Here is a 23,937-nt window from a genome sequence, read left to right as displayed (position 1 = left end):
TCAGCCTCCCGAGTAGCTGGGACTACAGGCGCCCGCCAACGCGCCCGGCTAGTTTTTTGTATTTTTTAGTAGAGACGGGGTTTCACCGTATTAGCCAGGATGGTCTCGATCTCCTGACCTCGTGATCCGCCCGTCTCGGCCTCCCAAAGTGCTGGGATTACAGGCTTGAGCCACCGCGCCCGGCCCTAGGGGGTGTTTCTTACTCAGCTGTTATGAATTTTATTTAAAAGAATGTTGAGGCCAGGCGCAGTGGCTCACGCCTATAATCCCAGCATTTTGGGACGCCCAGGCGGATGGATCACCTGAGGTCAGGAGTGTGAGACCAGCCTGGCCAACATGGTGAAACTTCCATTTCTACTAAAAATGCAAAAATTAGCCAGGCATGGTGGCGGGCGACTGTAATCCCAGCCACTTGGGGGGCTGAGGTGGGAGAACTGCTTGAACGCAGGAGGTAGAGGCTGCAGTGAGCCGAGATGGTGCCACTGCACTCCAGCCTGAGTGACAGAGCGAGACTCTGTCAGTGAGAGAGAGAGAGAGAGAGAGAGAGAGAGAGAAGAAAGAAAGAAAGAAAGAAAGAAAGAAAGAAAGAAAGAAAGAAAGAAAGTCCAAGAGAGATGACCGTAGAGCCAGTCATCAAAATCTACCTAAAAGTTTGTTTTTTTCTCATTAGGACTAAAAATAGTCTGCAAGGGATTGGTATTCCATCTTCCCCAAGTGGAGGTAGCCTAGAGCACTGCAGAATAGAAAACAGGCTTTGTAGACAAAAACACAAGCCATGACATCCACCTTAATGCCTAATAGCCGGGTGACTGTGAGTCTGTTTCCTTCTCTGTAAACTGAAGATAACATCAGCCTTGGAGCAGCAGAGCACTTGGCACACCCTTGACATGTTGCAGGTGCTCTGTCGGTGTGGGTTCCCACCCTCTCTTCACCTTGGCCTCTGGGTAGCCTAAGACTACTAGAGACGCAGGTGCAGCTCTGACTCTCGCTCAAAGCTCTCTCTGAAAGAAAGAGAAGTGCTCCAGAAGCAGACAAAGGCCTGCATTCCCCAACTGGACACTGAGAGGGGGATGATATGGGGCTTGCGCACCTGCCAACAGTGCCAGCTGACAAACCTGGGGTAAGAAATCCTTGCCCTGTAAACTTATTTGGAAATTCCTAAGCCAAATATATTCTGTATTTTTTATCTTGTTTCTCTTAGTCCTTCTTATTAATGTCCCTTAACAATAAATTTGATTATCTTGAATTAAAATAAAAACAGATAAAGCAACTTTGATGGTAAGTTTGAGGGGTGGAGATGAGAAGAACAGGGAGGGAAGACGTCTGCTGGTGGTGGGTAACTGTGTACGTTCTTGCCACCTGCCTAGTGAGTTTCAGTTTTTTTTGTTTTTTTACTATTTTGAGACGGAGTCTCCCTGTCACCCAGGCTGGAGTGCAGTGGTGCAATCTTTGCTCACTGCAGCCTCCACCTCCCAGGTTCAAGCAATTCTTCTGCCTCAGCCTCCCTAGTAGCTGGGATTACAGGCACGTGCTACCACGTCCAGCTAATTTTTGTATTTTTTTAGAGACAGGGTTTCATCATGTTAGCCAGGCTGGTCTCAAACTCCTGACCTCAGGTGATCTGCCCACGTTGGCCTCCCAAAGTGTTGGGATTACAGCCGTAAGCCACCACATCTGGCCAAGTTTTAGTTTTAAAGCCCTTAAAGCCACTTGCTTTCCAGTCCTTGATGCACTTGAAGAAAAAAAAAAAAAGCATTAGTCCCTTATAAAAAGCAGGGACTGTTAAAAAGGGAGAAGCACCATGAAGCATAGTGATCATAATGCAGCAGACTGTTCATAAAAAGAAAATGTTTAGAATTCACAACTAATAAGCAAAAGCATCTGCTCCTGGATGCGCCCTTTCAAAGGGTCCCCTGATCTATCTCAAGCATTCTGCAAAATACCCATAGTTTTATTTTTCAAAGTACAAGTTTTAGAGACCAGACGGGGAACAGGAGAGCAAGTTAAATGGGTATCATCATTCATCATCCCACTGGGGCAAACAGACCCCACTCCTGTCTTCATGGGAGACCTCACTGCCTCTCTGGACTGTCTTGGGTTGGGTGTTCTACAAAGCAGACCCTGAGCCAAGGATTCAAGTACAAGTGATTTGCTAAGGAAACGCTCCCGGAAGAAGGGAGGGAAGAAGCCAAGCAAGGGCATTATTTCAGGTTAACCCCAGACTCCTCCTAAGCCCTGGAGGAGGCCAGGAGCATGAGATAACTACAGATCCAGCAATCCTGCTCCTAGATCCACACCAAGAAGCACTAAACGTCAGGACTGAGATACTCGTATATCAATGCTCACAGCAGCCAAAAAGTGTGCATCAATAAATGCACGGATAAACAAATGTGGTCCATCCATACAATGGATTATCATTTGGCCATAAAACGAAGGAAATTCTGTTACATGCCACAACACAGATGAACCTGGGAGATATTATGTGAAATAAGCCGGACACAAAAAGAGAAATACTGTCTGATACTACGTGTAAGGCACCTAGAGGAGTCAAATCCATAGATGGAGACTCTCGGGAGTCAGGGGATGGGAGTTATTGCTTAAGTGGGTAGACTTTCTGCTCAGGAAGATGAAAATATTCTGGAAATGGATGGTAGTGATGGTCACACAACAATATGGCTATACTTAATGTCACCGAATTGTATACTTAAAATGGTTAAACGGGTAAATTTTCCGTTATGTATATTTTACTACACTTTTTAAAAACATTTTTTAAAAATCTGGACAAGGGCCAGGTGCAGTGGCTCACGCCTGTAATCCCGGCACTTTGGGTGGTCGAGGTGCGCAAATCACAAGGTCAGGAAATTGAGACCATCCTGGTTAACATGGTGAAACTCTGTCTCTAAACATACAAAGTTAGCTGGGCGTGGTGGCGGGCGCCTGTAGTCCCAGCTACTCAGGAGGCTGAGGCAGGAGAATGGCGTGAACCTGGGAGGCGGAGCTTGCAGTGAGCCAAGATTGTGCCACTGCACTCCAGCCTGGGTGACAGAGTGATACTCCGTCTCAAAAAATAATAATAAAATAGGCCAGGTGCAGTGGCTCATGCCTGTAATCCCAGCACTTTGGGAGGCCGAGGCAGGTGGATCACAAGGTCAGGAGATTGAGACCATCCTGGCTAACTTGGTGAAATCCTGTCTCTACTAAAAATACAAAAAAATTAGCCAGGTGTGGCAGTGGACGCCTGTAGTCCCAGCTACTTGGGAGGCTGAGGCAGGAGAACGGCGTGAACGCAGGAGGCGGAGCTTGCAATGAGCCGAGATGGCACCACTGCACTCCAGCCTGGGCGACAGAGCAAGACTCCATCTCAAAAAAAATAAATAAATAAAATAATAATAATAATAATAATAATAAAATAAAATCTGGACAAGATATACCACAGCTTGTTCCACCTCCAGGCAAAGGAGCTGGGCATTTGTACTTGCATCCCATTTGTTGGCACTGGCTCAGGCTAGGGAGGTACAGACCTCAGCTCAGGCTCTCCCTGTCCTCTGTACAGGGTATGGCTCCAGCACGCAAGGCCTCATCTAAGGTCACAAGCTGCAGTTAAGCACGCCAAAGCCAGCAAAGCCAGGGGTGGCTAAGAGAGCAGGAAGGGACCTTAAGGGCCAGGGGGGCATCAGCAGTGCCCACTACAGCCCTGTGGGCCCGAGTCATGGCAGCTGTCTTCTCTGTGGCCAAGGAAAAGTGCTCTCACCTCAGGAGTGTTGCTGATACCTGGCCTTGCCACAGGCCCTCTGCAAATACTCATGGTGTCTAAAGATGTTGACTTGGGGAAAGTGTCGGCCCTTTCAATTGTTTCTCTTTGGTGATGAAAAATGACACACATCTAAGAATAAATGTAAGGTAAATGTGCACAATGTCTACATTGAAAACAACAAACCAGTCACAGACGGCTATCCTGTATTCACAGGATAGAAAAATGGGTAGGAGATTAAGATGCTTCACACGAGAGGAGACAAGATTTGAATGGCCAGGAAGTGGATGAGAAGGTGCTTGAGTTTGTTGTCAGGAAAAACGTAAAGCAAAGCTCACTTGGATGTTACTACATACTCACCAAATGCCAAAATGAACAAGACAGAAAATAACAAGCATACAAGCAGATGTGGAACTCCCACACACAGTGGGTCGTGAACAGGCACCACCATTTTTCTATCTACTGAAGTTGAACATGGGCACATCCCATGACCAGGTAAACACAGGAAATGTACAACACAAATGCACGCATTGGTTCACCACAAGACATGCATGAGAATCTTTACAGCAGCACGATGTGAAATAGCCAAAAACTGGACACTGCCCACATGCCCATCAATAGGCAAATGTATAAGATAGTTGTGTATTCAAAAATACAATCTTAAACAGCAATGACAGTGATCTACATGGGCATACAGCAACACAGACGGCACTCACAAAGTGTTGATTAAAAGAAGCCAGACAGAGCATATATTTTTATGTAAAGCACAGAAACAGACAAAAATAATCTATCTTTAGAAGTCAGCATAGTGGCTCCCTTCGTGGGGGTGGTGATAGGTGGCATGGCAACTTCCAGGATGCTGATGATGTCTGGACCAGGGTGATTCCATCTGTGAGAATGTGCTGAGCTGTACCTTGATGATCTTTTTGTCAAAAACATGCTTCTTCTACTGAGACTCTTTGAAACATTATAGGGAAACAGAAGATCCTCCTGGGAAATGGGGACATTCTAGAAGAGATCACCATGTTCATAGCTACTCTCGAAAGCAACTGCTTGCTATGCCCAGGTCTCCACCTCATCAACTAAATCAGAACACGCGGGGCAGAAGCTGAGCATCAGCAGCATGTAAAGGTCCCCAGATGACACCAACATGCAGTCAACTTCAGGACCCACTGGACGATCTTTCCTACCACTTGACAGTGGGAATTAACAGATCCCGTCCCCCAGCCTGGAAGTCTCCCCTCACTCCTGGAGTCTCAGTCTGTCACTTACCCTCCTTGAGGTTCCTGTTACCCTCAGAATAGGAGCAGGCAGTATGATCAATGAGAGAAAAGGGCCAGGTCCTCGAAGCCTGAGGAGCGCTTTAAATGAATCTGGATTTCATTCTAAGAGCAATAAGGAGGCACTGAAAAAATTAAGGAAACATCATCCCTCTCCTGTCACTTATACCCCATTCTGCCTTAGTTAGACATGAATTAATTGTAGTTAGCACATTTTGAGGGATGACCATGGGCAGGCAGTGTTCTCAGGGAATGCACTGATTAATCTCCATGACCACCCTGACATAGGGCCTGCTACTATTCCTTGTCTTACTTCTGAGAGGTTTTGTAAAGTCACCCAAGATCACACCGCTTGGGAGTGGTAGAGCCAGAGCCAGGGCCAACCAGATAATTCTGCCTTTAACCGCCATGCACAGGACCTCCCATTGCCTCATTCTTTCCTCAAACACAGAATGACCCTCAGTGTCTGCCAAGCTCCATACTCAGCACTGGGAAGATAATGTTGGGTCTCTCTTCAGCTCTTTGAATATACCTGAATTTAGCTTACAGAAGAGTATTTAAAACAGAAAGACAGTCACAAAACATTAGGTGGAAAAATCAAGCTACATATAGTATGTGCTGTATAATCTCATTTTTTATAGAATATAAAAATGTACTTACAGGAAAAAGGCCAAAAGGATAATATGAAATACCAAAACTTCTAAAGGAGATTTTACTTTCTAAACTCCCTACAATGAATGTTTTATTTTTCTAATGCCAACCCAAATGACCCACAGTGCCAGCCTCAAGGACTCATCATCTGGAGTCAACGGGGCAGCCATGCCAGGGATCACAGGGAAAGGCTGGCTGCCTTATCAAGCGTGGGCACAGGGTACCAGGGAGGCCAGGAGAGGTGCAGCCTGGTGGACAGCATCTGTGTCCCTGGGGCAGCTCCCCTCCCACAGGATCCAGATGCTCCTGGCACCCAGTAGGCGCCCAGTGTTTACTGAACACCCAAGAGGAGTAAGGCCTCTACCTGGAGGCTCTGCAAGAACCACACGTGGTGTTGGTTTACAGCACACACGCACACCCCACATCCAAGTCTATAGGGACTGGTGGTGGTGTTTTTGGTGGACAATGCCCGGAATGTGGGACTCGGCCCTGCTAAATTTTAATCTTGGAGCTGCCACTTATTATCTGGATTTTAGATAAGTCATCTCAGCCTCTTCAGGTCTCAGGCCCCTCCTCTGCAAAACTGGGTATTGTTAGACCTACTTTACAGGGTTGTGGGGTTAAATGGGAGTGTTGCTAGAAAAACTGTGAGTTAAAAGCCTAATAATAATGTAAAGAATTATGTATCAAGTACTTACATGGAACCTCATTTGCAAGGTGCTAATCTGTGTTAAATAGCACAAAAATATTAACCCACATATTCTTCATACCCTAAGAGAGATGCCATGATTATCCTTGCTTTACTGGTGGGGAAACACTGAGCAGCTCAGTGTCTTGTCCAAGACGGCACAGTTAGTAAGCTCCATCCCAGTTCCTAGCAGTGAACCCTGCAGGCTCTCTCGCCATGCAGTAATAAACATGACACAGTATCTCATCTGTACAGACACATCCTGTCACACGATTATCTCATCTACACTGCACTGAGTGCTCCCCCAGGCTTACTCTGCCCAAGAGCAATGCTTCTCTTCTGCCATCTGGTGGCAGCCATGGGGCATGACACCTGAGGGGGCGTGTGCTTAGGGCTGGAGGATCTTGGCAGATCAAGCAGAAATTCTCCTCCTCCATTATGGTAACTCAAAGCAGTATGCCAGGAATACTGGTATTTTAATGGGGGGAGGGGGCAACTGGCACTCATTCAAAATCATTTGCTGAGCATGTACTGTAGGACACACTTCCATTTATTCCACAAAGATGTATTGAGCCCCTACTAAGGTGAGCCAAACAGCACCCTAGGCTTACTGTCAGGCTCTAGACAGCCAAAGAAACAGGAATAAAATACATCTGCCCTCTAGTACCTTACGGAATACAGACAAGGGGGGCACCAGAACATGTGGGTATGCTGACAAGATTAGCTCCATATGGGCAAGTGAGGGCAGCAACAAGAGCAAAGTCCCAGAAAATAAGAGGGGGTGGCCACTGACAGAATAGGGAACCCCCACCCATCCCAACAAGAGGGAGCCAGAAAGGGTAAATGTGGTGGGGTTAGGACATTTGGTGGTGAAAAGATGGTGTCTTATTCTGTTTTCTGCTGCTCTGACAGAATACCACAGATGTGGCAATTTATAAAGTTTATTTGGTTGACAGTTCTGGAGGCTGGAGAGTCCAAGAGCATGACACCAGCATCTGACAAGGGTCAGCCCATGGTGGAAAGTCAAGTCAGTGCATGAGACAGAGAGAAGTAGGTCAAACGTATCCTTTTTATGAGAACCCTACTCCCACAATGGCTTTAATCCCTTCATGAGAGTGGAGGCTTCATGACTCAATCACTTCTTGAAGACTCCACCCCAAATACTGGTAAAATGGCAATAGCAACACGTGCTCCGGGGGAGCCAATCAAGCAACAGCAGGTGGAGACTCTTACCATTTCCATACGATGCAGGGTAACCATCTGAGAAGTGGGAGTGGGGGCAGGAAGGTACTGGAAGAGGCTAAGGAGAAAAAGACACACATGAACCAGTTGTTTTAGAGAATAGTGAGCACACATAACCATTGATTTTTAGGTGGCAATACATTTGGAAAGTGACTTGAAAAGCCTGGCTGTGTGCTTTTCTCCAGGAACATTCAGCTGCTTCAGCAAAGGTGCCTAATCACCTTTAGGGCTTTGTTGCCTGTGTTGTTTAATGCTTCAAATGCACTTTAAAAGAAATGTGTATTCTACTGTGCAGGAGAATGTTCTATAAATGGCAAGTAGGTCCTGTTGGTCGATGATGCTGATCAGTTCTTCTACATCCTTGCTGATTTTCTGTCTAGTTCTAGCAAGCACCAAGAGAGGAGTACAGAAGTACCAACTATAAACAGGGACGTGTTTACTTCTCCTTTCAGTTGTCAGTTTTACTCCACATGTTCTGAAGCTCTCTTGTTTGGTGCATTTAGGGTGGTTATGTCTTGGTGAATTGATGCCTTTTTTTTTTTTTTGAGGCGGAGTCTCACTCTGTCGCCCAGGCTGGAGTGCAGTGGCCAGATCTCAGCCCACTGCAAGCTCCACCTCCCGGGTTTACGCCATTCTCCTGCCTCAGCCTCCCGAGTAGCTGGGACTACAGGCGCCTGCCACCTCACCCGGCTAGTTTTTTGTATTTTTTAGTAGAGACAGGGTTTCAACAGGTTAGCCAGGATGGTCTCGATCTCCTGACCTTGTGATCCACCCGTCTCAGCCTCCCAAAGTGCTGGGATTACAGGCTTGAGCCACCATGCCCGGCCTGATGCCTTTCTTATTTGTGTAATGTCTCTCTTTATTCCCGGTAATTGGCTTTGCTCTGAAGTGTCCTTTTTTTTTTTTTTAAGGTAGAGCCTCACTCTGTTGCCCAGCCTGGAGTACAGTGGTTCAATAATAGCTTACTGTTAACCTTGAACTCCTAGGCTCAAGGGCTCGTCCCACTTCAGCCTCCTGAGTAGCTAGAACTACTGGTGCATGCCACCACACCTGGCCAACTTTTAATTTTTTTTGTAGAGACAGGGTTTTGCTATGTTGCCCAGGCTGGTCTTAAACCCCTAGCCTCAAGTAATGCTCCTGCCTCAGCCTCGCAAAGCACTGAGATTATAGGTATGAGCCACCACACCCAGCCCTCTGAAGCCTACTTCGGCTGATATTTATATAGAGACTCGAGAGTTTTAAAAACCCATGTCAAAGTGGTACATCTTTTTTCATATTTTTACTTTTAACCTGCCTATAGCACTATATTCAAAGTGATTTTCTTGTATACTGCATTATAATTGGGTCATTTAAAAATCTATTTTGATAATCTTTGTCTAATCTGTTTAGACCACTTAATGTAATGTAATTACAGATGTCAAGATTTAGGTCTATATTATCTTTATTATCTACCTGTTTTTTATTCCCGTTTTCCATGTCCTGCCTTCCTGTGGGCTACTTGAACATTTTGTACTACTCCATTTTGCTTTACCTATAGTGTTGTTCACTTTATCTTTTTCTGTAATTTTTATTCGTGGTTACCTTGAGATTATCGTACACATATTTATCAGTCTAGTAATATCAGTATTTTACCATTTCAAGAAAAATACAGAAACCTTAACACCACTTAAGTCTCTTTGCTCTCCCATTCTTTATAACATAGTTGTCTTAAATATCACCTCTGCATACACTGAAAAGCATACCAGGCATTGTTATAATTTCTTTAAAAATTTTTTTTCCATAGGTTATTGGGGAACAGGTGATGTTTGGTTACATGAGTAGGTTCTTCAGTGGTGATTTGTGAGATTTTGGTGCACCCATCACCTGAGCAGTATACACCGCACTCAATTTGTAGTCTTTTATCCCTCACCCCCTTCCCACCCTTTCCCCGAGTCCCCAAAGTCCATTGTGTCATTCTTATGCCTTTGCATCCTCATAGCTTAGCTTCCACTTATGAGTAAGAACATAGTGTTTGGTTTTCCATTCTTGAGTTACTTCACTCAGAATCTTATTCTAAGTCTCCAATCTCATCCAGGTTGCTGCAAATGCCATTAATTCATTCCTTTTATGGTCGAGTAGTATTCCATCTGCCGTTTGTGTGCTACCTAGAAACTAATTTGAAACTTAGGCAGAATTCCACACCATAGTTGAATTCTCAGTTTTTGCTTTATTGATTCTGGTCAGTTTCAAGCATGAGCTGCTCAGAGGTGTGCTCAGGACTTCATACACAGAATTAAAGATCTTTCTCTCCAGTTCTCTCTTCTCTGAAATCCTCCCCAATTCTCTAGTGTAGAGACACTGACTCTTTATTGTCCTTCACTTAGTGCTGGCTGGGCATGTTGACAGGGCTCCCCTCCAGAGTCTCCATGCTGAAGCATCCAGTGGGAGGGGTGCAATTTCTTTAAGGTGTTCATCTGGAGGAGGGGAGTAATATAGTTTGAATATTTGTCCCCATCCAAATCTCATGCTGAATTTTAATCCCCAGTGCTGGAGATGGAGCCTGGTGAAAGGTCTTTGGATCATGATGGTGGATTCCTCATGAATGGTTTGGGCCATCTCCTTGGTGATAAGTGAGCTCTCACTGAGTTCACAAAAGATCCGATGACTTAATTAAAAAAGTATGTGGCACCTCCCCCCACTCTCTCTCGTGCTTGCTCCTTTTTTTATTTTTTTGTTGATACTTTCATTGGTCTTGATGCTCCTCCTTCACCTTCCACCGTGCTTGTCAGCTTCCTGAGGCTTCCCTAGAAGCCAAGCAGATGCCAGCACCATGCTTCTTGTAAAGCCTGCAGAACCATGAGCCAAATAAACCTTTTTTCTCTGTAAATTACCCAGTCTCAGATATTTATTTATAGTAATGCAAGAACAGCATAATACAGGGAGGTATACTCAAAGCAGCTTCATCTTGCAGGGCATCCTATTCCAGATCTTTTGGCTAGAGACATTAGGTTCTTTTTCAAATTTTGGTCTGTAATTGTAGGTGGTAGACTGCCACAGCACCGAGACCAGGATATACAGGAGGAAGAAAACAGATAACCCACTGCTGAGTTGTGCTATGAGTCCTGAGGTCCTTGGCCACTCTATCTTCTTTCCTCCACCTTTCAGGGTCTTCTGGTAGTTGCTTTATACATTTGGCCCAGGATTTTTAGTTGTAATCAGCAGGAGAAATAGGGTGGAGTGGACCTATCCCATTTTGTCCAGAACCATCAATGATACCTTTTTTAAAACCTTCTTAAAATGGATCACACTAAAAAGTACTAAATACACATTACACATATAGTTAACAAACTTTGGGATGCGGGGAGCAGGGGAGATGGGCCAGAACTATTTGAAAGATGCCTTAAGACTGAGGTCACTCTAAAGTGCAGGCAGAGCTTGAAAGTTAGCTGCAGCTTTTTTATTACTGGAAGTGTTCCCTCTACTTGTCTCCCAGAGAGTACATACTCCATGGGATGCCCTCTGTGGCCAATCTCCAGCCTCACATTCCCTTCTCATTTATATTTATATATGTATGTGTGTGTGTGTATATATATATATATATATATAATACATTTATTCAGTGCTGTGTCAAAGCCCCTGTCAGGGAACTGTCTCTCTCTTGCCTTTCAGGGAGGCACTGTGATAATGGAGCTAGCAGCTTCAGGCTTTGGAATCAGACTGCCTTAGTTCTAATTCTGCCTCTGTAACTTCTTGGTTATGTGACTTTATCTGAGAACCAGTTTCCAACCTGTATGATGGGGACAATAATACAGAAATTAATACTTTTTACAACCTCTACTATGATCACATAGTCTAAGCTACTTAGATTACAATAGTGTCACTGCTTCCACCCTTGACCCTTCTTCATCCTTTTCTCTACATAACAGCAACATAAGAAACTTAAAAAGGAAAGTCACATCCTGTCACTCCTCTGCCCAACTGCTTCTCCAAATCCTTACAATGGACATAGGGACTCTCTATGATCTGGCCCCTGCTACCTTTTCAACCCCACCTCCTACCATTCTTTCCCGGCTAACCTCACTCCAGCTATTCTGCTGCTCCTTGAAAATTCCAAGCATCCTCCCGCCCTCAGGACTTTTGCATATGTCTCTGCACGGAATTTCCTTTCTCCAGATGGAGACAGCATAATGTGGTGGTAAGGGAAAAATCACTTTGGTTACTAAAAAGTGTGTGAGTGTATACAGTGGGCCCTCCATATCCACAAATTCTGCATTGGCAAATTCAGCCAAAAGCAGATGGAAAATATTTGAGAAAAAATAACAAGAAATAACAATACAACAATAAAAATGCAAATAAAAACCCAACACAGTATAACAACTATTTACACAGCATTTACATACTAGGCATTATAAGTAATCTAGCGATTAAAGTATATGAGAGGATGTGCGTAGGTTATATGCAAATACGATGCCATTTTGTATAAGGAACTTGCATATCTGTGGATTTTGGTGTCCTGAGGACATTCTGGAACCAATCCCTCATGGATACTGAGGCACAATTGTACATATGTATAATTTATATATGTATGTGTGTATATATATATATAATACATTTATTCAGTACTGTGTCAAGCACCATTCTAATGGACCAATTTACAAACATCTGAATCTTCATGACAATAACCCTACATAGGTAAATACTGCTTTTTTTTTTTTTTTTTTTTTTTGAGACAGAGTCTTGCTCTGTCGCCCAGGCTGGAGTGCAGTGGCACAATCTTAGCTCACTGCAGCCTCTGCCTCCCAGGTTCAAGCAATTCTCCTGCCTCATCCTCCTGAGTAGCTGAGATTACAGGCATGCACCACCACAACTGGCTAGTTTTTGTACTTTTAGTAGAGATGGGGTTTCACCACGCTGGCCAAGCTGGTCTCGAACTCCTGGCCTCAAGTGACCTGCCTGCCTCAGCCTCCCCAAGTGCTGGGATTACAGGCATGAGCCACCACGCTCGGCTGGTAAATACTACTTTTATAATGATTTTAGATATAATGAAACTAAAGTATAGAAAAATTAATTTGTCCACATAGCTAGCAAGCAGTAGTCAGGATTCAAACCCAGTGTAGTGCCTTTTCCCTCACCTTTATAAAATTTTATAATATTTGTACTTCATAAGCATATATTATACTTATATAAATCTATACATGAGTGATGCAAGTTAAGTGCTTAGCACAGTGCCTGGGCACAAAATATGGTTCCAACAAATGTTAGCTGGGTTTTCATTCCCATTGTACCTTTCAAGAGTACATGTGGGAATTTAAGCCATATGATAGCTACCACATACTAATGGGAGAAAGTCAGAGACTCCTTCAGATCCAATCTTCAGCAGAAACCTCTGAAGACAATGAAATGAAAGACCTGACATGACTACACTGATGTTTTAGCAAGGAATTCTGCTGGAAGTGTATGGGACCAAGTTATGGGAGGAAGAAGTTAAAGCAGGGAGAACTACCGGGGAAGTATTGGAAAAGGTCCAAGAGTTCCATCTCTTAATGGCAGCTCACATGGAGTTTACATTCTAGGTAGAAACCTTTCATATGCTTATTTTCGGCAGTTCTCACAACTGAGATTTGAAAGGGATATATATTACCCCTATTTTTCTGAATAGAAAATGGAGGCTTAGAGTGGTGAAATAATTTGTCAAGTTACCTAGTCAACAAGCGTGAGAAATGAAGAACTCAAGTCTTCCTCTATATTCCAGAGTCCTCTACTCTGTTAGATACCTAATCACCAAGTTATAGCTCTGCAGACTAAGAGTGTTTTACGATTTAGGTAAACTGAGAAAGATAAATTCATTTAATTTAGCAGTAACATCTAATAAACATTATTACTGTTTCTTACATTTTGTAATGTCTTATATTTTTGAAACAGGGACTTTCAAGATACAGCAATGGGACACAGGCAGACATATGTTCCTTGAATCTGCTCCTGGTTTGGGAATGTTTGTGACTATTACAACTTACAATGGTGAGGTAAAACATTCTTTTATACTTTGTTACTAAAATTTTTCATTTGCCAGAAATTCAGGTATCATGTAGCCTAGTTTTAAAATCTCTACAGAAGCACTTACACACCAGCATTAACAATTTTTAATGCATATAGCACTGAATGATAGCATGACATAAAAACATAGCAAGTGCCTGCCCTCAATGAGCCTATAGTTTAGTTGAGAAGCAGAGACAGGCTTCGTAACATAAAAAGCTTTTAAAAAATAAAACGAGGACCCCCAGATTTCCCATATTGAAGTCTGCTGATCTTGCTAAGCAAAAGGGACCTTAGGGCCAAAGCACCCCTGTGGTTTTGCACCACCCAGGCCCCATCTGCTTTGCTGGTGCTGCAGCCCCACCCAAGCACAAGGGTCAGATAAGCCAACTCCTCCCTCCTCCCATTTTGGCATGGGCGTTCTCTAGCAATGCAGCAGCCTCAGTGACTATCCGGTCTTATATACCTCTTACTCACTAGGAGTTAGCAGAGGAGTACAAAAGTCACCAGGTAATGTGGAAAGAATATGGATTTTGGAGTCAGAATCAAACTCAAGCATAGATTGTCACATATAAGCTAAAATCTTGGAAGGGTTATTTGACTGCTTTGATGCTGTTTTCTCATATATACAATGGATATAACAGAGATATCCATCTCCCACTATGTAAGCTCAAGACAATGAATTCCTCAGTCCACTAACTCAAACCTAGTTGTTCTGGAGCTGTGCTCATGGGGTAGCAGAATGGTTGTGGACCAAAGACTTGGAGAACAGAACAGGCTGGCAAGAAAAGGGTGCTTGAAGTAGGCAGGACAGGACTCCCACTCTCATAGAACTGGATAACTGGTTGACCCAAGCTCAGAAAGACACTATGACACCCCCACTTATGTGGAGACAGAGAGCTGTGCTGAAGACTCCAATCCAGCTGGATTTTTGGACACTTGATTTTTACCTGTTCAATAGTTTTCTCTTGGCACATCTGGCACCTCACTGACAATAATTCCACTGGGACTGTTTTCCTAGCTCCAGCACTTGTCAAGACAGCTACCCTCTCTTCTCTACACACCCACATCTATGCTTCTAGCCCACTTTCTGTTCCGTTATATCAAACCCCAATTATCTTTTGTACTTTCCCAATAATCCTTAATGATCAATCTGAAAATGTCTCCAAAGCACATTAAACCCAGAGACAAATTTTAGTTGAGCCAAAAACTATCACATTAAAACCCATTCACTGTTTTTTTAAAAGACATAGAAGATTCATTCTTTGAAAATCGAAATTGCCTGAAACAACATCTGAACTCTCTATTCTGTTCCATTGATCTGTTTGTCTATTCTTTCACCAATACCACACTGTCTTGACTACTGCAGCTTCATAGTAAATCTTAAAGTTGGGTAGTCTTAGTCCTCTTTTATTCTTCTCCCTCAATATTGTGTTGGCTATTATGGGTCTTTTGTTTCTCCATATAAATATTAGAATCAGCTTGTCAATATTCACAAAATAGTTTTAGGATTTTACTGGGATTCTGTTGAATTTATAGATCAAGTTGGGAAGAACTGAGATTTTGACAATAAGAAGTCTTCTTATCTATGAACATGGACTTCTCTCCATTTCTTTCACCAGTTTTGTTTTCTTCATATAGGTCTCGCACATATTGTTAGATTTATAAATAAGTAATTTGAGGGAGGGTGCTAATGTAAATGATATTGTGCTTTTTATTTCATATTCCACTCGTTCATTGTTAGTATACAGGAAAGTGATTCACTTTCTTATATTCATCTTGTACCCTGCAACTTTACTATAATCACTTACTAGTTCTAGCAGTTTGTCAATTCTTTTCGGTTTTACACATAAACAGTCATGTCACCTGTGAACAAAGTTTATTTCATCCTTCCCAAACTCCTTATTTCCTTCTACTGCATTGGCCAGGACTTCCAGTCCACCAACAAAAGGCTTCTAGTTTCTGACCAATAAGTATAATAGCTATAGGTTTTTTTGTAGATGTTCTTCATCAAATTAAGTTCCCCTGTGTTCCTAGTTTGATGCATTTTTATCATAAATGGGTGTTGGCTGTTGTTAAATGCTTTTTCTGCATCTATTGATATGATGGTATGATTTTTCTTCTTTCACCTACTGATGTGATGAATTACACTAATTGATTTCTAATGTTAAACCAGCCTTGCATATCTGTAATAAGACCCACTTGGTTGTGGTATATAATTCTTTTCATATATTGCTGGATTTTCATTTGCTAATATTTTGTTAAGGGTTTTTGCATCTATATTCATGAGATATAATGATATGTAGTTTTCTTATAATGTCTTTGTCTGGTTTTGGTATTAGGGTAATGCTGGCCTCATAAAATGAATTAGGAAGTATTCCTTCTGTGTCTATCTTCTGGAAGAGATTGTAGAGAATTGGCACAATTTCTTCCTTAAATGTTTGGTGGAATTCACCAATGAACCCATCTGGGCCTGGTGCTTTCTGCTTTGGGAAATTTCTATTGATTCAACCTCTTACTAGATATAGGCCTATTCAGATTGTCTACTTCTTGTATTTTATTAGATTGTGTATTTCAAGGAATTGGTCAGTTTCACCTAGGTTATCAAATTTGTGGGCATGGAGTTGTTCACAGTATTTCTTTATTATTCTTTTCATGTCCATGGGATTTGTAATGATGCCCCTTCTTTTGTTTCTGATATTTGTAATTTGTGTCATCTTCATTTTTTTCTTAGCTTGGCTAGAAGCTTTTAACCTTTTCTAAGAATCAGCTTTTGGTTTTGTTGATTTTTTTCTATTTCTTGTTTTTAATTGATTTCTGCTGTTTTTATTTTTCTTCTGCTGCTCACTTTGCACTTAATTTTCTCTTCTTTTTCTAGTTTCCTTAGGTAGCAGCTTAGATTATTAATTTTAGATCTTGCTTTTGAATACAGTCATCCCTTGGTATTTGCGGGGTATTGGTTCCAGGATTCTCCAAAGCTATAAAACTCTGAAGATGCTCAAGTCCCTTATATGAAATGGTGTAGTTTGCAGGTAACTAGTGCACATCCTTGCATTAATTTAAATCACGTCTAGATTACTTATATCTAATACAATGTAAATGCTGCAGTTGTTACACTGTAGTTTTTCACTTATATTATTTTTGTTATATATACATATTTCAAGTATTTTCAATACATGGCTGGTTCAATCCAGGAGTGAAAACTGGTATTACAGAGAGCCAACTGTATATGGATTCAATGCTTTCAATTTCCCTCCAGTCACTGCTTTTGTCGCATCCCACAAATTTTGATACGTTGTAGTTTTTGTCTTTTCTTCTTTGACCCATGTGTTAATTAGAAGTGTGTTGTTTAATCTCCAAGTATTTTGCGATTTTCCAGCTATCTCTCTGTTACTGATTTCCAGTTTAATTCCACTGTGGCCTGAGAACATATATTGTATGATTTCTATTATTTTAAATTCGTTAAGGTGTGATATATGGCCCAGAATGTGGTCTACCTTGGTGAATGCTCCATATGAACTTGAGAAAAATGTGTCCTCTGCTATCATTAGATAAAGTAATCATAGGTGTCAATTATGTCCAGCCAACTGATGGTGCTACTGAGTTCAATGATGTCCTTACTGATTTTGGCCTGCAGGATCTGTCCATTTTTGACAGAAGGGGTTGAAAACTCCAACTATAATAAAGTGTTCATCTATTTTTTCCTTGCAGTTCTATCAGGCTTTACTTCACATATTTTCATGCTCTATTGTCAGGTGCATACATGTTGAGGATTGTTGTTTTCTTAGAGAATTAATCCCTGTATCATTATGTACTGCTCCATTATATAATTATCCCTGATAATTTTCATTGCTTTTGAAGTCTACTCTGCCTGAAATTAATACAGCTACTCCAGCCTTCTTTTGATTAAGGTTAGCATGGCGTTATCTTTCTCTAGCCCTTCATTTTTAATCTATGTGTCTTTACATTTCAAATGATTTTCTTATAGACAACATATATTTGGGTCTCATTTTTTGATCCACTCTATTTTTTAACTGGTGTATTTAGACCATTGACATTTTTTTTCCATGTGTCCAAGGCATGAACCAGGTATGGGTACAGATCAAAGGCCAAGCTGGGATGAACAAGGGGTTGCTTTGTCCCTGGCTGATATAATATGGGCACCACCAACCAGGTGCCACTCTACTGAGGTCAAAGACACAGATCATTAACATTTAAGGTGATGATTTATATAGCTGGATTATCTGCCATATTTGTTACCATTTTCTATTCGTTGCCCTCATTCTTTGTTCTATTTTTTTCTTCTCCTCTTTTTCACGCCTTTTGGGGTTTTAATTGAGCATTTTCTGTGATTCCATTCTCTCTGTTAGCATATGAAGTTGCCCTAGAGTTTGCCATATACATTCACAACTAGTCCAAGTCTAATTTCAAATAACACTATACACTACCACTTCACGGGTAATGCCTTTTTTTTTTTTTTTTTGAGATGAAGTCTCACTCTGTCACCCAGGCTGGTGTGAACTCAGCTCACTGTAACCTCCGCCTCCCAGGTTCAAGCAATTCTCCCTGCCTCAGCCTTCTGAGTAGCTGGAATTACAGGCACCCGCCACCACACCTGGCTAATTTTTCTTTTTGTATTTTTTAGTAGAGACAGGGTTTCACCATGTTGGCCAGGCTGGTCTTGAACTTCTGACCTCAGGTGATCCGCCTGCCTCAGCCTCTCAAAGTGCTGGGATTACAGGCATGAGCCACCATGCCTAGCCTCAAGTGCCTTTTCTTAACAAAGTATTCCTAATTCTTCCTTGCTGTCCCTAATTTTATCATGGCTATCATTAATTTCACTTACATGTAAACTATGATCATTCAATACATTGTTGCCATTATCTTGAATAAAGTGATATTTCTTAGGTCAGTTAAGAACAAGAAAATAGAGGCTGGGCGCAGCGGCTCACGCCTGTAATCCCAGCACTTTGGGAGGCCGAGACAGGCGGATCACGAGGTCAAGAGATCGAGACCATCCAGGCCAACATGGTGAAACCCTGTCTCTACTAAAAAATTAGCCGGGCGTGGTGGTGAGCGCCTGTAGTCCCGGCTACTCCGGAGGCTGAGGCAGGAGAATGGCGTGAATCTGGGAGGCGGAGCTTGCAGTGAGCCGAGATTGCGCCACTGCACTCCAGGCTGGGCGACAGAGCGAGACTCCGTGAAAAAAAAAAAAAAAAAAAAAGAATAAGAAAATAGAAAGTTTTAATTTTACCTCCACTTTTCTAATGTTCATCCTTTATGCAGATTTGAGTTTCTGATCTATATAATTTTCCTTCTTTCTGAAGAACTTCTTTTAACATTTCTTACAAGGCAGATCTACCAGCAAAAAATCCTTCAGTTTTTATTTGTTTGAGAAACGCTTTACTCCCTCTGATGTCTTGCAGGATAATCTTGCAGGACACCAAAGTCTAGGTTGGTCATTTTTTATTCCCAATACATTAAATATTTCACTCTACTCTCTTGTTTGCATAGCTTCTGAGGAGAGGTCTGATGCAATTTTTACATTTGCTGCTCTGTAAGTAAGGTTCTTCCCCCCTCTGGCTGCTCAAGATTTTCTTATTCGTGTTTGCTTCTCTGCAGTTTTAATGATATTCCTAGGTGTAGCTTTTTGGTTTCATTTTGGGGTTGAGGGGATTTCATGAGGGGGTGAGGGGATTAATCCTGTTTGGTATACTCTGAGCTTCCTGAATCTATGGCTTGGTATATTAATTTGGGGAAAAAATTCTCAGTCATTATTGCTTCAAATATTTTTCTTTTCTCTGTTTCTCCTCCATCCGGTACTCCCATTACATGTCAAGTTACACCTTTTGTAGTTGTTCCACAGTTCTTGGATATTCTGTGGGACAACAGTAGTGGGAGAGTGTTTTCTCCATACTATCCCTGGATAGTTTTAAATCTTTGTCAATCTGACAATGAACAAGGGATCTTACTGTAGTTTGAATTTTTTAATTACTAGCAAGGCTGAATATTGTTCATGTTTATTAGTCATTTGATTTCTTGTTTAGGAATGGCACAATTTTTTACTAGATAATATATAGATTTATTTTTAAGAATGGAAACTAGGAAATAATAACTCAATCTATGGAAATCCTTAATCCTAGGTAATATTGTCGAAGCTATATGGCCCGCAAGGGACATTCTATTTTACTTCACATTCACCTGGTGAACACATCATTTGCTTAGAATCTAATTCTACGAGGCTTGTGTCATTTGGAGGGAATAGGCTGGTAAGTACATGCTTCCCATGTCCTTGTTGATGAACACAGTGTCAGCACTATTCAAGCATGACACTGGTATGCAGATCCATTACACTCAAACTGGCTAGAAACTTATTAAAGTCCTATGCCCAGATCTCATCGCAGCAACCAAAGAGGGAGCTGGAGAGCTTGGAAGGGGTTCAAAGGAGAGCCATGAAGTTGATTAACGGGTTGAAAAATAAGAGCCGTGAGGGAAGGTTAAAAGAACTGTGATTATTCAGGCTTGAAAACAAGTGAAGGCTGAAGGGTGAATTAATAAGGGAATTCTAATAAATAAAACTCTTACACGGTAGATGGTGATTGGCTATTTTCTAAATGTGTTCAGAACTGATGAAAACGATTTGTACTTTAGCATAAGAAATTTAGTTATATGTAAAGAAAATTTCTCTCAGAACATTAATCAAATTTTCCCCAGACCAAAGTCATTTACCTAATAGTTAATTTGATGTTCAGGAAGGTATAAATATACGTAAGGTCAGTAATTTACCATTTAATGCATTATTATTACAAGAAAGACTACCAAGTAGAACAAGGAAGAGTGGCAGTGAGGGAAAACAGGGAGCTGAAGAGTGAAGTAGCGCCCTGCTTTTGAAAAGGGGGAAGAGAGAAAAAGGAAGGACGGAAGAATGGGAGTATACAAGAGTGAGAAAGTTAAGGAAAAAGAGTGGAGCTGTTTTTAAAAACATGCCATTTTTTCCTTTTTACTGTTTGTACAGAGGATCCACTTAGATATTCGAGTTGGAGAACACGACCTTGATGCGGCCATTGCTCAAGCAAAGGACAAAGTTAATGAACTTACCTTCAAGCTTGAATATCTAATTGAACAAATTGGGCAAATAGTCAAAGAACAAAACTATCAAAGGGTCAGTCTGCCTACTCAGCTTATTTTATCTCTTGTTACCAGCAACTCATTTCTCAACGCAAAGCCCCTGGACCAAGGAAAGAATGAACTGCCTGTTCCTCACTCTTTCTCTCTGAGGTAGAACTGTGTGGACTCACAGGGACTGGAGAGAGCAATTTTTCTTCACTTTGTCTGCTGGACCATGAGCTCCTCTAGGAAAGAGAATTTCAGTTCATTCATCTTTTTATGCCCTGTGCCTAACGAAGTCCCCAGCAGCACAGGGTGTGAGCCTGCAGAATGAATAAATGCTTCCAAATGCATCCTATATATTTGTAGAGACTCGTGTATGCTCACTTTCCAAATCACAATTTTATTCTTATGACATTAGGTGCTTTTTGAGTGACTACACTAAGTGGATGTTGGTCAGATATGGGCTTAAATCTCATCTACACGTCAGTAATCTGTGTCATCTCTAAGCTTCAGTTTCCTTACCAGGTAGATAAGGACAGGTGTGATAAGCAAATAAGGCATGCAAGTGCCTGGCCTAATGCCTGGCATAAAGGCTGGACTCAAACGATGAAATCTACCACTATTGGGTAATGTTCACTTTGCCTGATGGTAGCAAATAAAATATATAAATAGGTCAAATTCCTGATATTTTACACCAAAATACAAAAACATCTAAGGTTGATTTTTATTCTCTTATACTTGGCTAAGCAATAGATTCTGTTTTAGAAAAGCAGACTGCACGGATACATTGGTGTAAGAGATTAATTGGGTAATATTAAATACCTTGAATGCCCACAACAACCCTCCCCTCAAAATCATGAGTTAAGTACTTTATGACACTAAACCTGTCTATTTCTTTTTTGCATAGGACCGTGAAGAAAATTTTCGGATGACCAGTGAAGATACAAATAGCAATGTTTTATGGTGGGCTTTTGCACAAATACTAATCCTTATCTCAGTCGGAATTTTCCAGATGAAATACCTGAAAGACTTCTTTATAGCTAAGAAGCTTGTTTAAAATATTATCAATAAGGACAAATAATTTGCATAATGTTTGAGTTAATAAATCAAAATACCTGCATAAATGTGTATTACTTTTATGATTTCAAAGATACCACAGATTGAAATTAACATTATTATCATAATATAACATTGATAGAATGCTTTTTATAATACAGCTTCTGAGTATGACAGATCAGACACCTCATCCTGTTCTTACTTATTTTTGAGACAGAGTCTCGCTCTGCTGCACAGGTGCCGTCAGGCTCACTGCAGCCTCGACCTCCAGGGCCCAAGTGATCCTCCCACCTCAGTCTCCCGAGTAGCTGGGACCCCAGGCGCCCACCACCACACCCACCTAATTTTTGTAGAGACGTGGTTTTGCCATGTTGCTGGTCTTGCTATTTTAAACTTGGTAGAGATCAGCACTGTGTAACAGAAATAAAAGTGGGCTACATATATAATTCTAATTTGTTGTTATTGTTGAGATAAAGTCTCACTCTGTTGCCCAGGCTGCAGTGCAGTGGTGTGACTTTGGCTCACTGCAACCTCCGCCTCCTGGGTTCAAGGGATTTTCCTGCCTCAGCCTCCTGAGTAGCTGGGATTACAGGCGCCTGCCACCATGCCTGCTAATTTTTGTATTTTTAGTAGAGAGGGGGTTTTACCATGTTGGCCAGGCTAGTCTCGAACTCCTGACCTCAGGTGATTCGCCCACCTCGGCCTCCCAAAGTGCTGGGATTACAGGTGTGAGCCACCGCACCCAGCCCATACTTAATTCTAAGTTTCCTAGTCTCCACATTGAAAAGGATTTTTTGAAAGCGTAAAATCAATGCTAGTGATATATTTAACCTAATATATCAAAAATATCACTTTAGCATGTAATCAACATAAAATTACTCAGACGTTTTTCATACGAGGCCCTGGAAACAGCTGTATGGGCACAGGGGCCACTTGGCCCGCAGCAGCTACCGAGAGCGTTCACCCTGTGCTCTCCTAGCACAAGCACCAGCCTGAGCCTCTCGATCCGAGCTTTGCAGCGTCCCGGAGGGCGGAAACTCTCAGAACCACGCGGAGGACAATTTTATAAAAACTCACTTCCCCATGCTGGAAGCAGCAAAGGTCCTTCCCAGGCTTCGCCTTCTGTTTCAGATGAAGCAGGCTCAGGCCTTCCGTGGTGAGGTCGCTGCGCCCGCAGCCACCTGGGCACTAGCCCCAAAGCGCAGAGTGCGACCTAGCCCCCATCCCCACCCCCCCCACCGCCCCACCCCCACCCCCCCCACCGCCCCACCCCCACCCCCCCCACCGCCCCACCCCCACCCCCCCCACCCCCACCCCCCCCACCCCCACCCCCACCCCCCCCACCGCCCCCCCCCACCCCCCCAACCCCACCGCCTCATCCCACCCCCCCACGGTCCAACCCCACCGCCTCACGGCCCCACACCCACCCCAACTCCCACATCCCCACTCCCGCTCCTGCTCCCATCCAACTCTCACACCCACTTCTCCCTCCCTCCCTCCCATCCCGCTCCCAGGGCCCCCACACCCACTCCCCCGAGTCCTCCCCGGCCTGTCCCGCACACTACCCTGGCCGCCCTGGCCTCAGGCCCAGCTCCCGGCCTCCGTGGTGGGCCTGGCCCGCATCGCCCCACCCTCTCCGCGCTCCCCCGCCCCTCCCCCACTGCGGTCGCGCCCGACGCCTCCTCAGCGCAGCCGCCATTCCCAGCGCCCGCCACCCAGGCCAGGCTTCCACAAAACACCTGAGGACCGCAAAGACAAGGGCGGGACGTCGGTGCTCGCGGTGCGTTCCTCCGCCTACTCCAGCCGAAACGACCCGGGAGAGGAGTCAGACGCGCCCTCCCGAGTGCAGCAGGGCCACCCGCGGGCTTGGCGGGAGTGCGTGAGCTCCGGTGCGCGGGCGCAGCGCTGCCGTCGAATTTGCGCAGGCGCAGAGCTGCCCGCCCTCTGGCCCAGCGCGGGGAGGCTGTTCCCAGCCTTGCGTGGGCCTCGCGTGGGCCCGGCCTCGCCGCTGCGGTCGCCTGCCTGGCATGGCCAACTGGGTGTTCTGTAATCGCTGCTTCCAGCCACCCCAGAGGACGTCGTGCTTCAGCCTCACCAACTGCGGGCACGTGTACTGCGATGCCTGCCTCGGCAAAGGTCAGGGCGTC

General features: G+C 43.3%; 1 protein-coding gene, 1 long non-coding RNA gene and 1 other non-coding gene across 9 annotated transcripts in view; 2 read left to right on the top strand and 1 right to left on the bottom strand.

Annotated features, from left to right (window-relative positions):
* LOC117085023 overlaps nt 1-21,854 on the top strand; it is a 36,405-nt gene extending 14,551 nt beyond the window's left edge. Inside the window, exons 1-5 of one of the 4 annotated variants that reach the window (XR_004437764.1) lie at nt 984-1,120; nt 13,514-13,614; nt 19,768-19,893; nt 20,640-20,786; nt 21,642-21,854. This is a non-coding gene — a long non-coding RNA (uncharacterized LOC117085023). Of the gene's footprint in view, nt 1-983; nt 1,121-7,329; nt 7,421-13,513; nt 13,615-19,767; nt 19,894-20,639; nt 20,787-21,641 lie in introns of those variants that run through there. The other 3 variants (XR_004437765.1, XR_004437766.1, XR_004437763.1) reach the window with 3 other exon arrangements.
* Nucleotides 17,690-17,824, bottom strand: LOC117086525. The gene has a single exon (XR_004438422.1). It is a non-coding gene; the product is annotated as a small nucleolar RNA SNORA48 (small nucleolar RNA).
* Nucleotides 21,855-23,420: 1,566 nt separating the features above from the next.
* Nucleotides 23,421-23,937, top strand: part of RNF212 (ring finger protein 212) — a 57,645-nt gene continuing 57,128 nt past the window's right edge. The window contains exon 1 of one of the 4 annotated variants that reach the window (XM_033213414.1): nt 23,421-23,926. In XM_033213414.1, coding sequence (XP_033069305.1) covers nt 23,818-23,926 — 109 coding nt within the window. In that variant the 5' untranslated portion in view covers nt 23,421-23,817. The remainder of the gene's footprint in view (nt 23,927-23,937) is intronic. The other 3 variants (XM_033213413.1, XM_033213410.1, XM_033213411.1) reach the window with 3 other exon arrangements.

The sequence above is a fragment of the Trachypithecus francoisi genome, unplaced genomic scaffold (genome assembly GCF_009764315.1).
Source record: "Trachypithecus francoisi isolate TF-2019V2 unplaced genomic scaffold, Tfra_2.0 Lachesis_group1, whole genome shotgun sequence".
In the NCBI taxonomy this organism is placed as follows: domain Eukaryota; kingdom Metazoa; phylum Chordata; class Mammalia; order Primates; family Cercopithecidae; genus Trachypithecus; species Trachypithecus francoisi.
The sequence above is the reverse complement of the archived record's forward strand: the minus strand, read 5'-3'. Positions and strand labels throughout refer to the sequence as shown.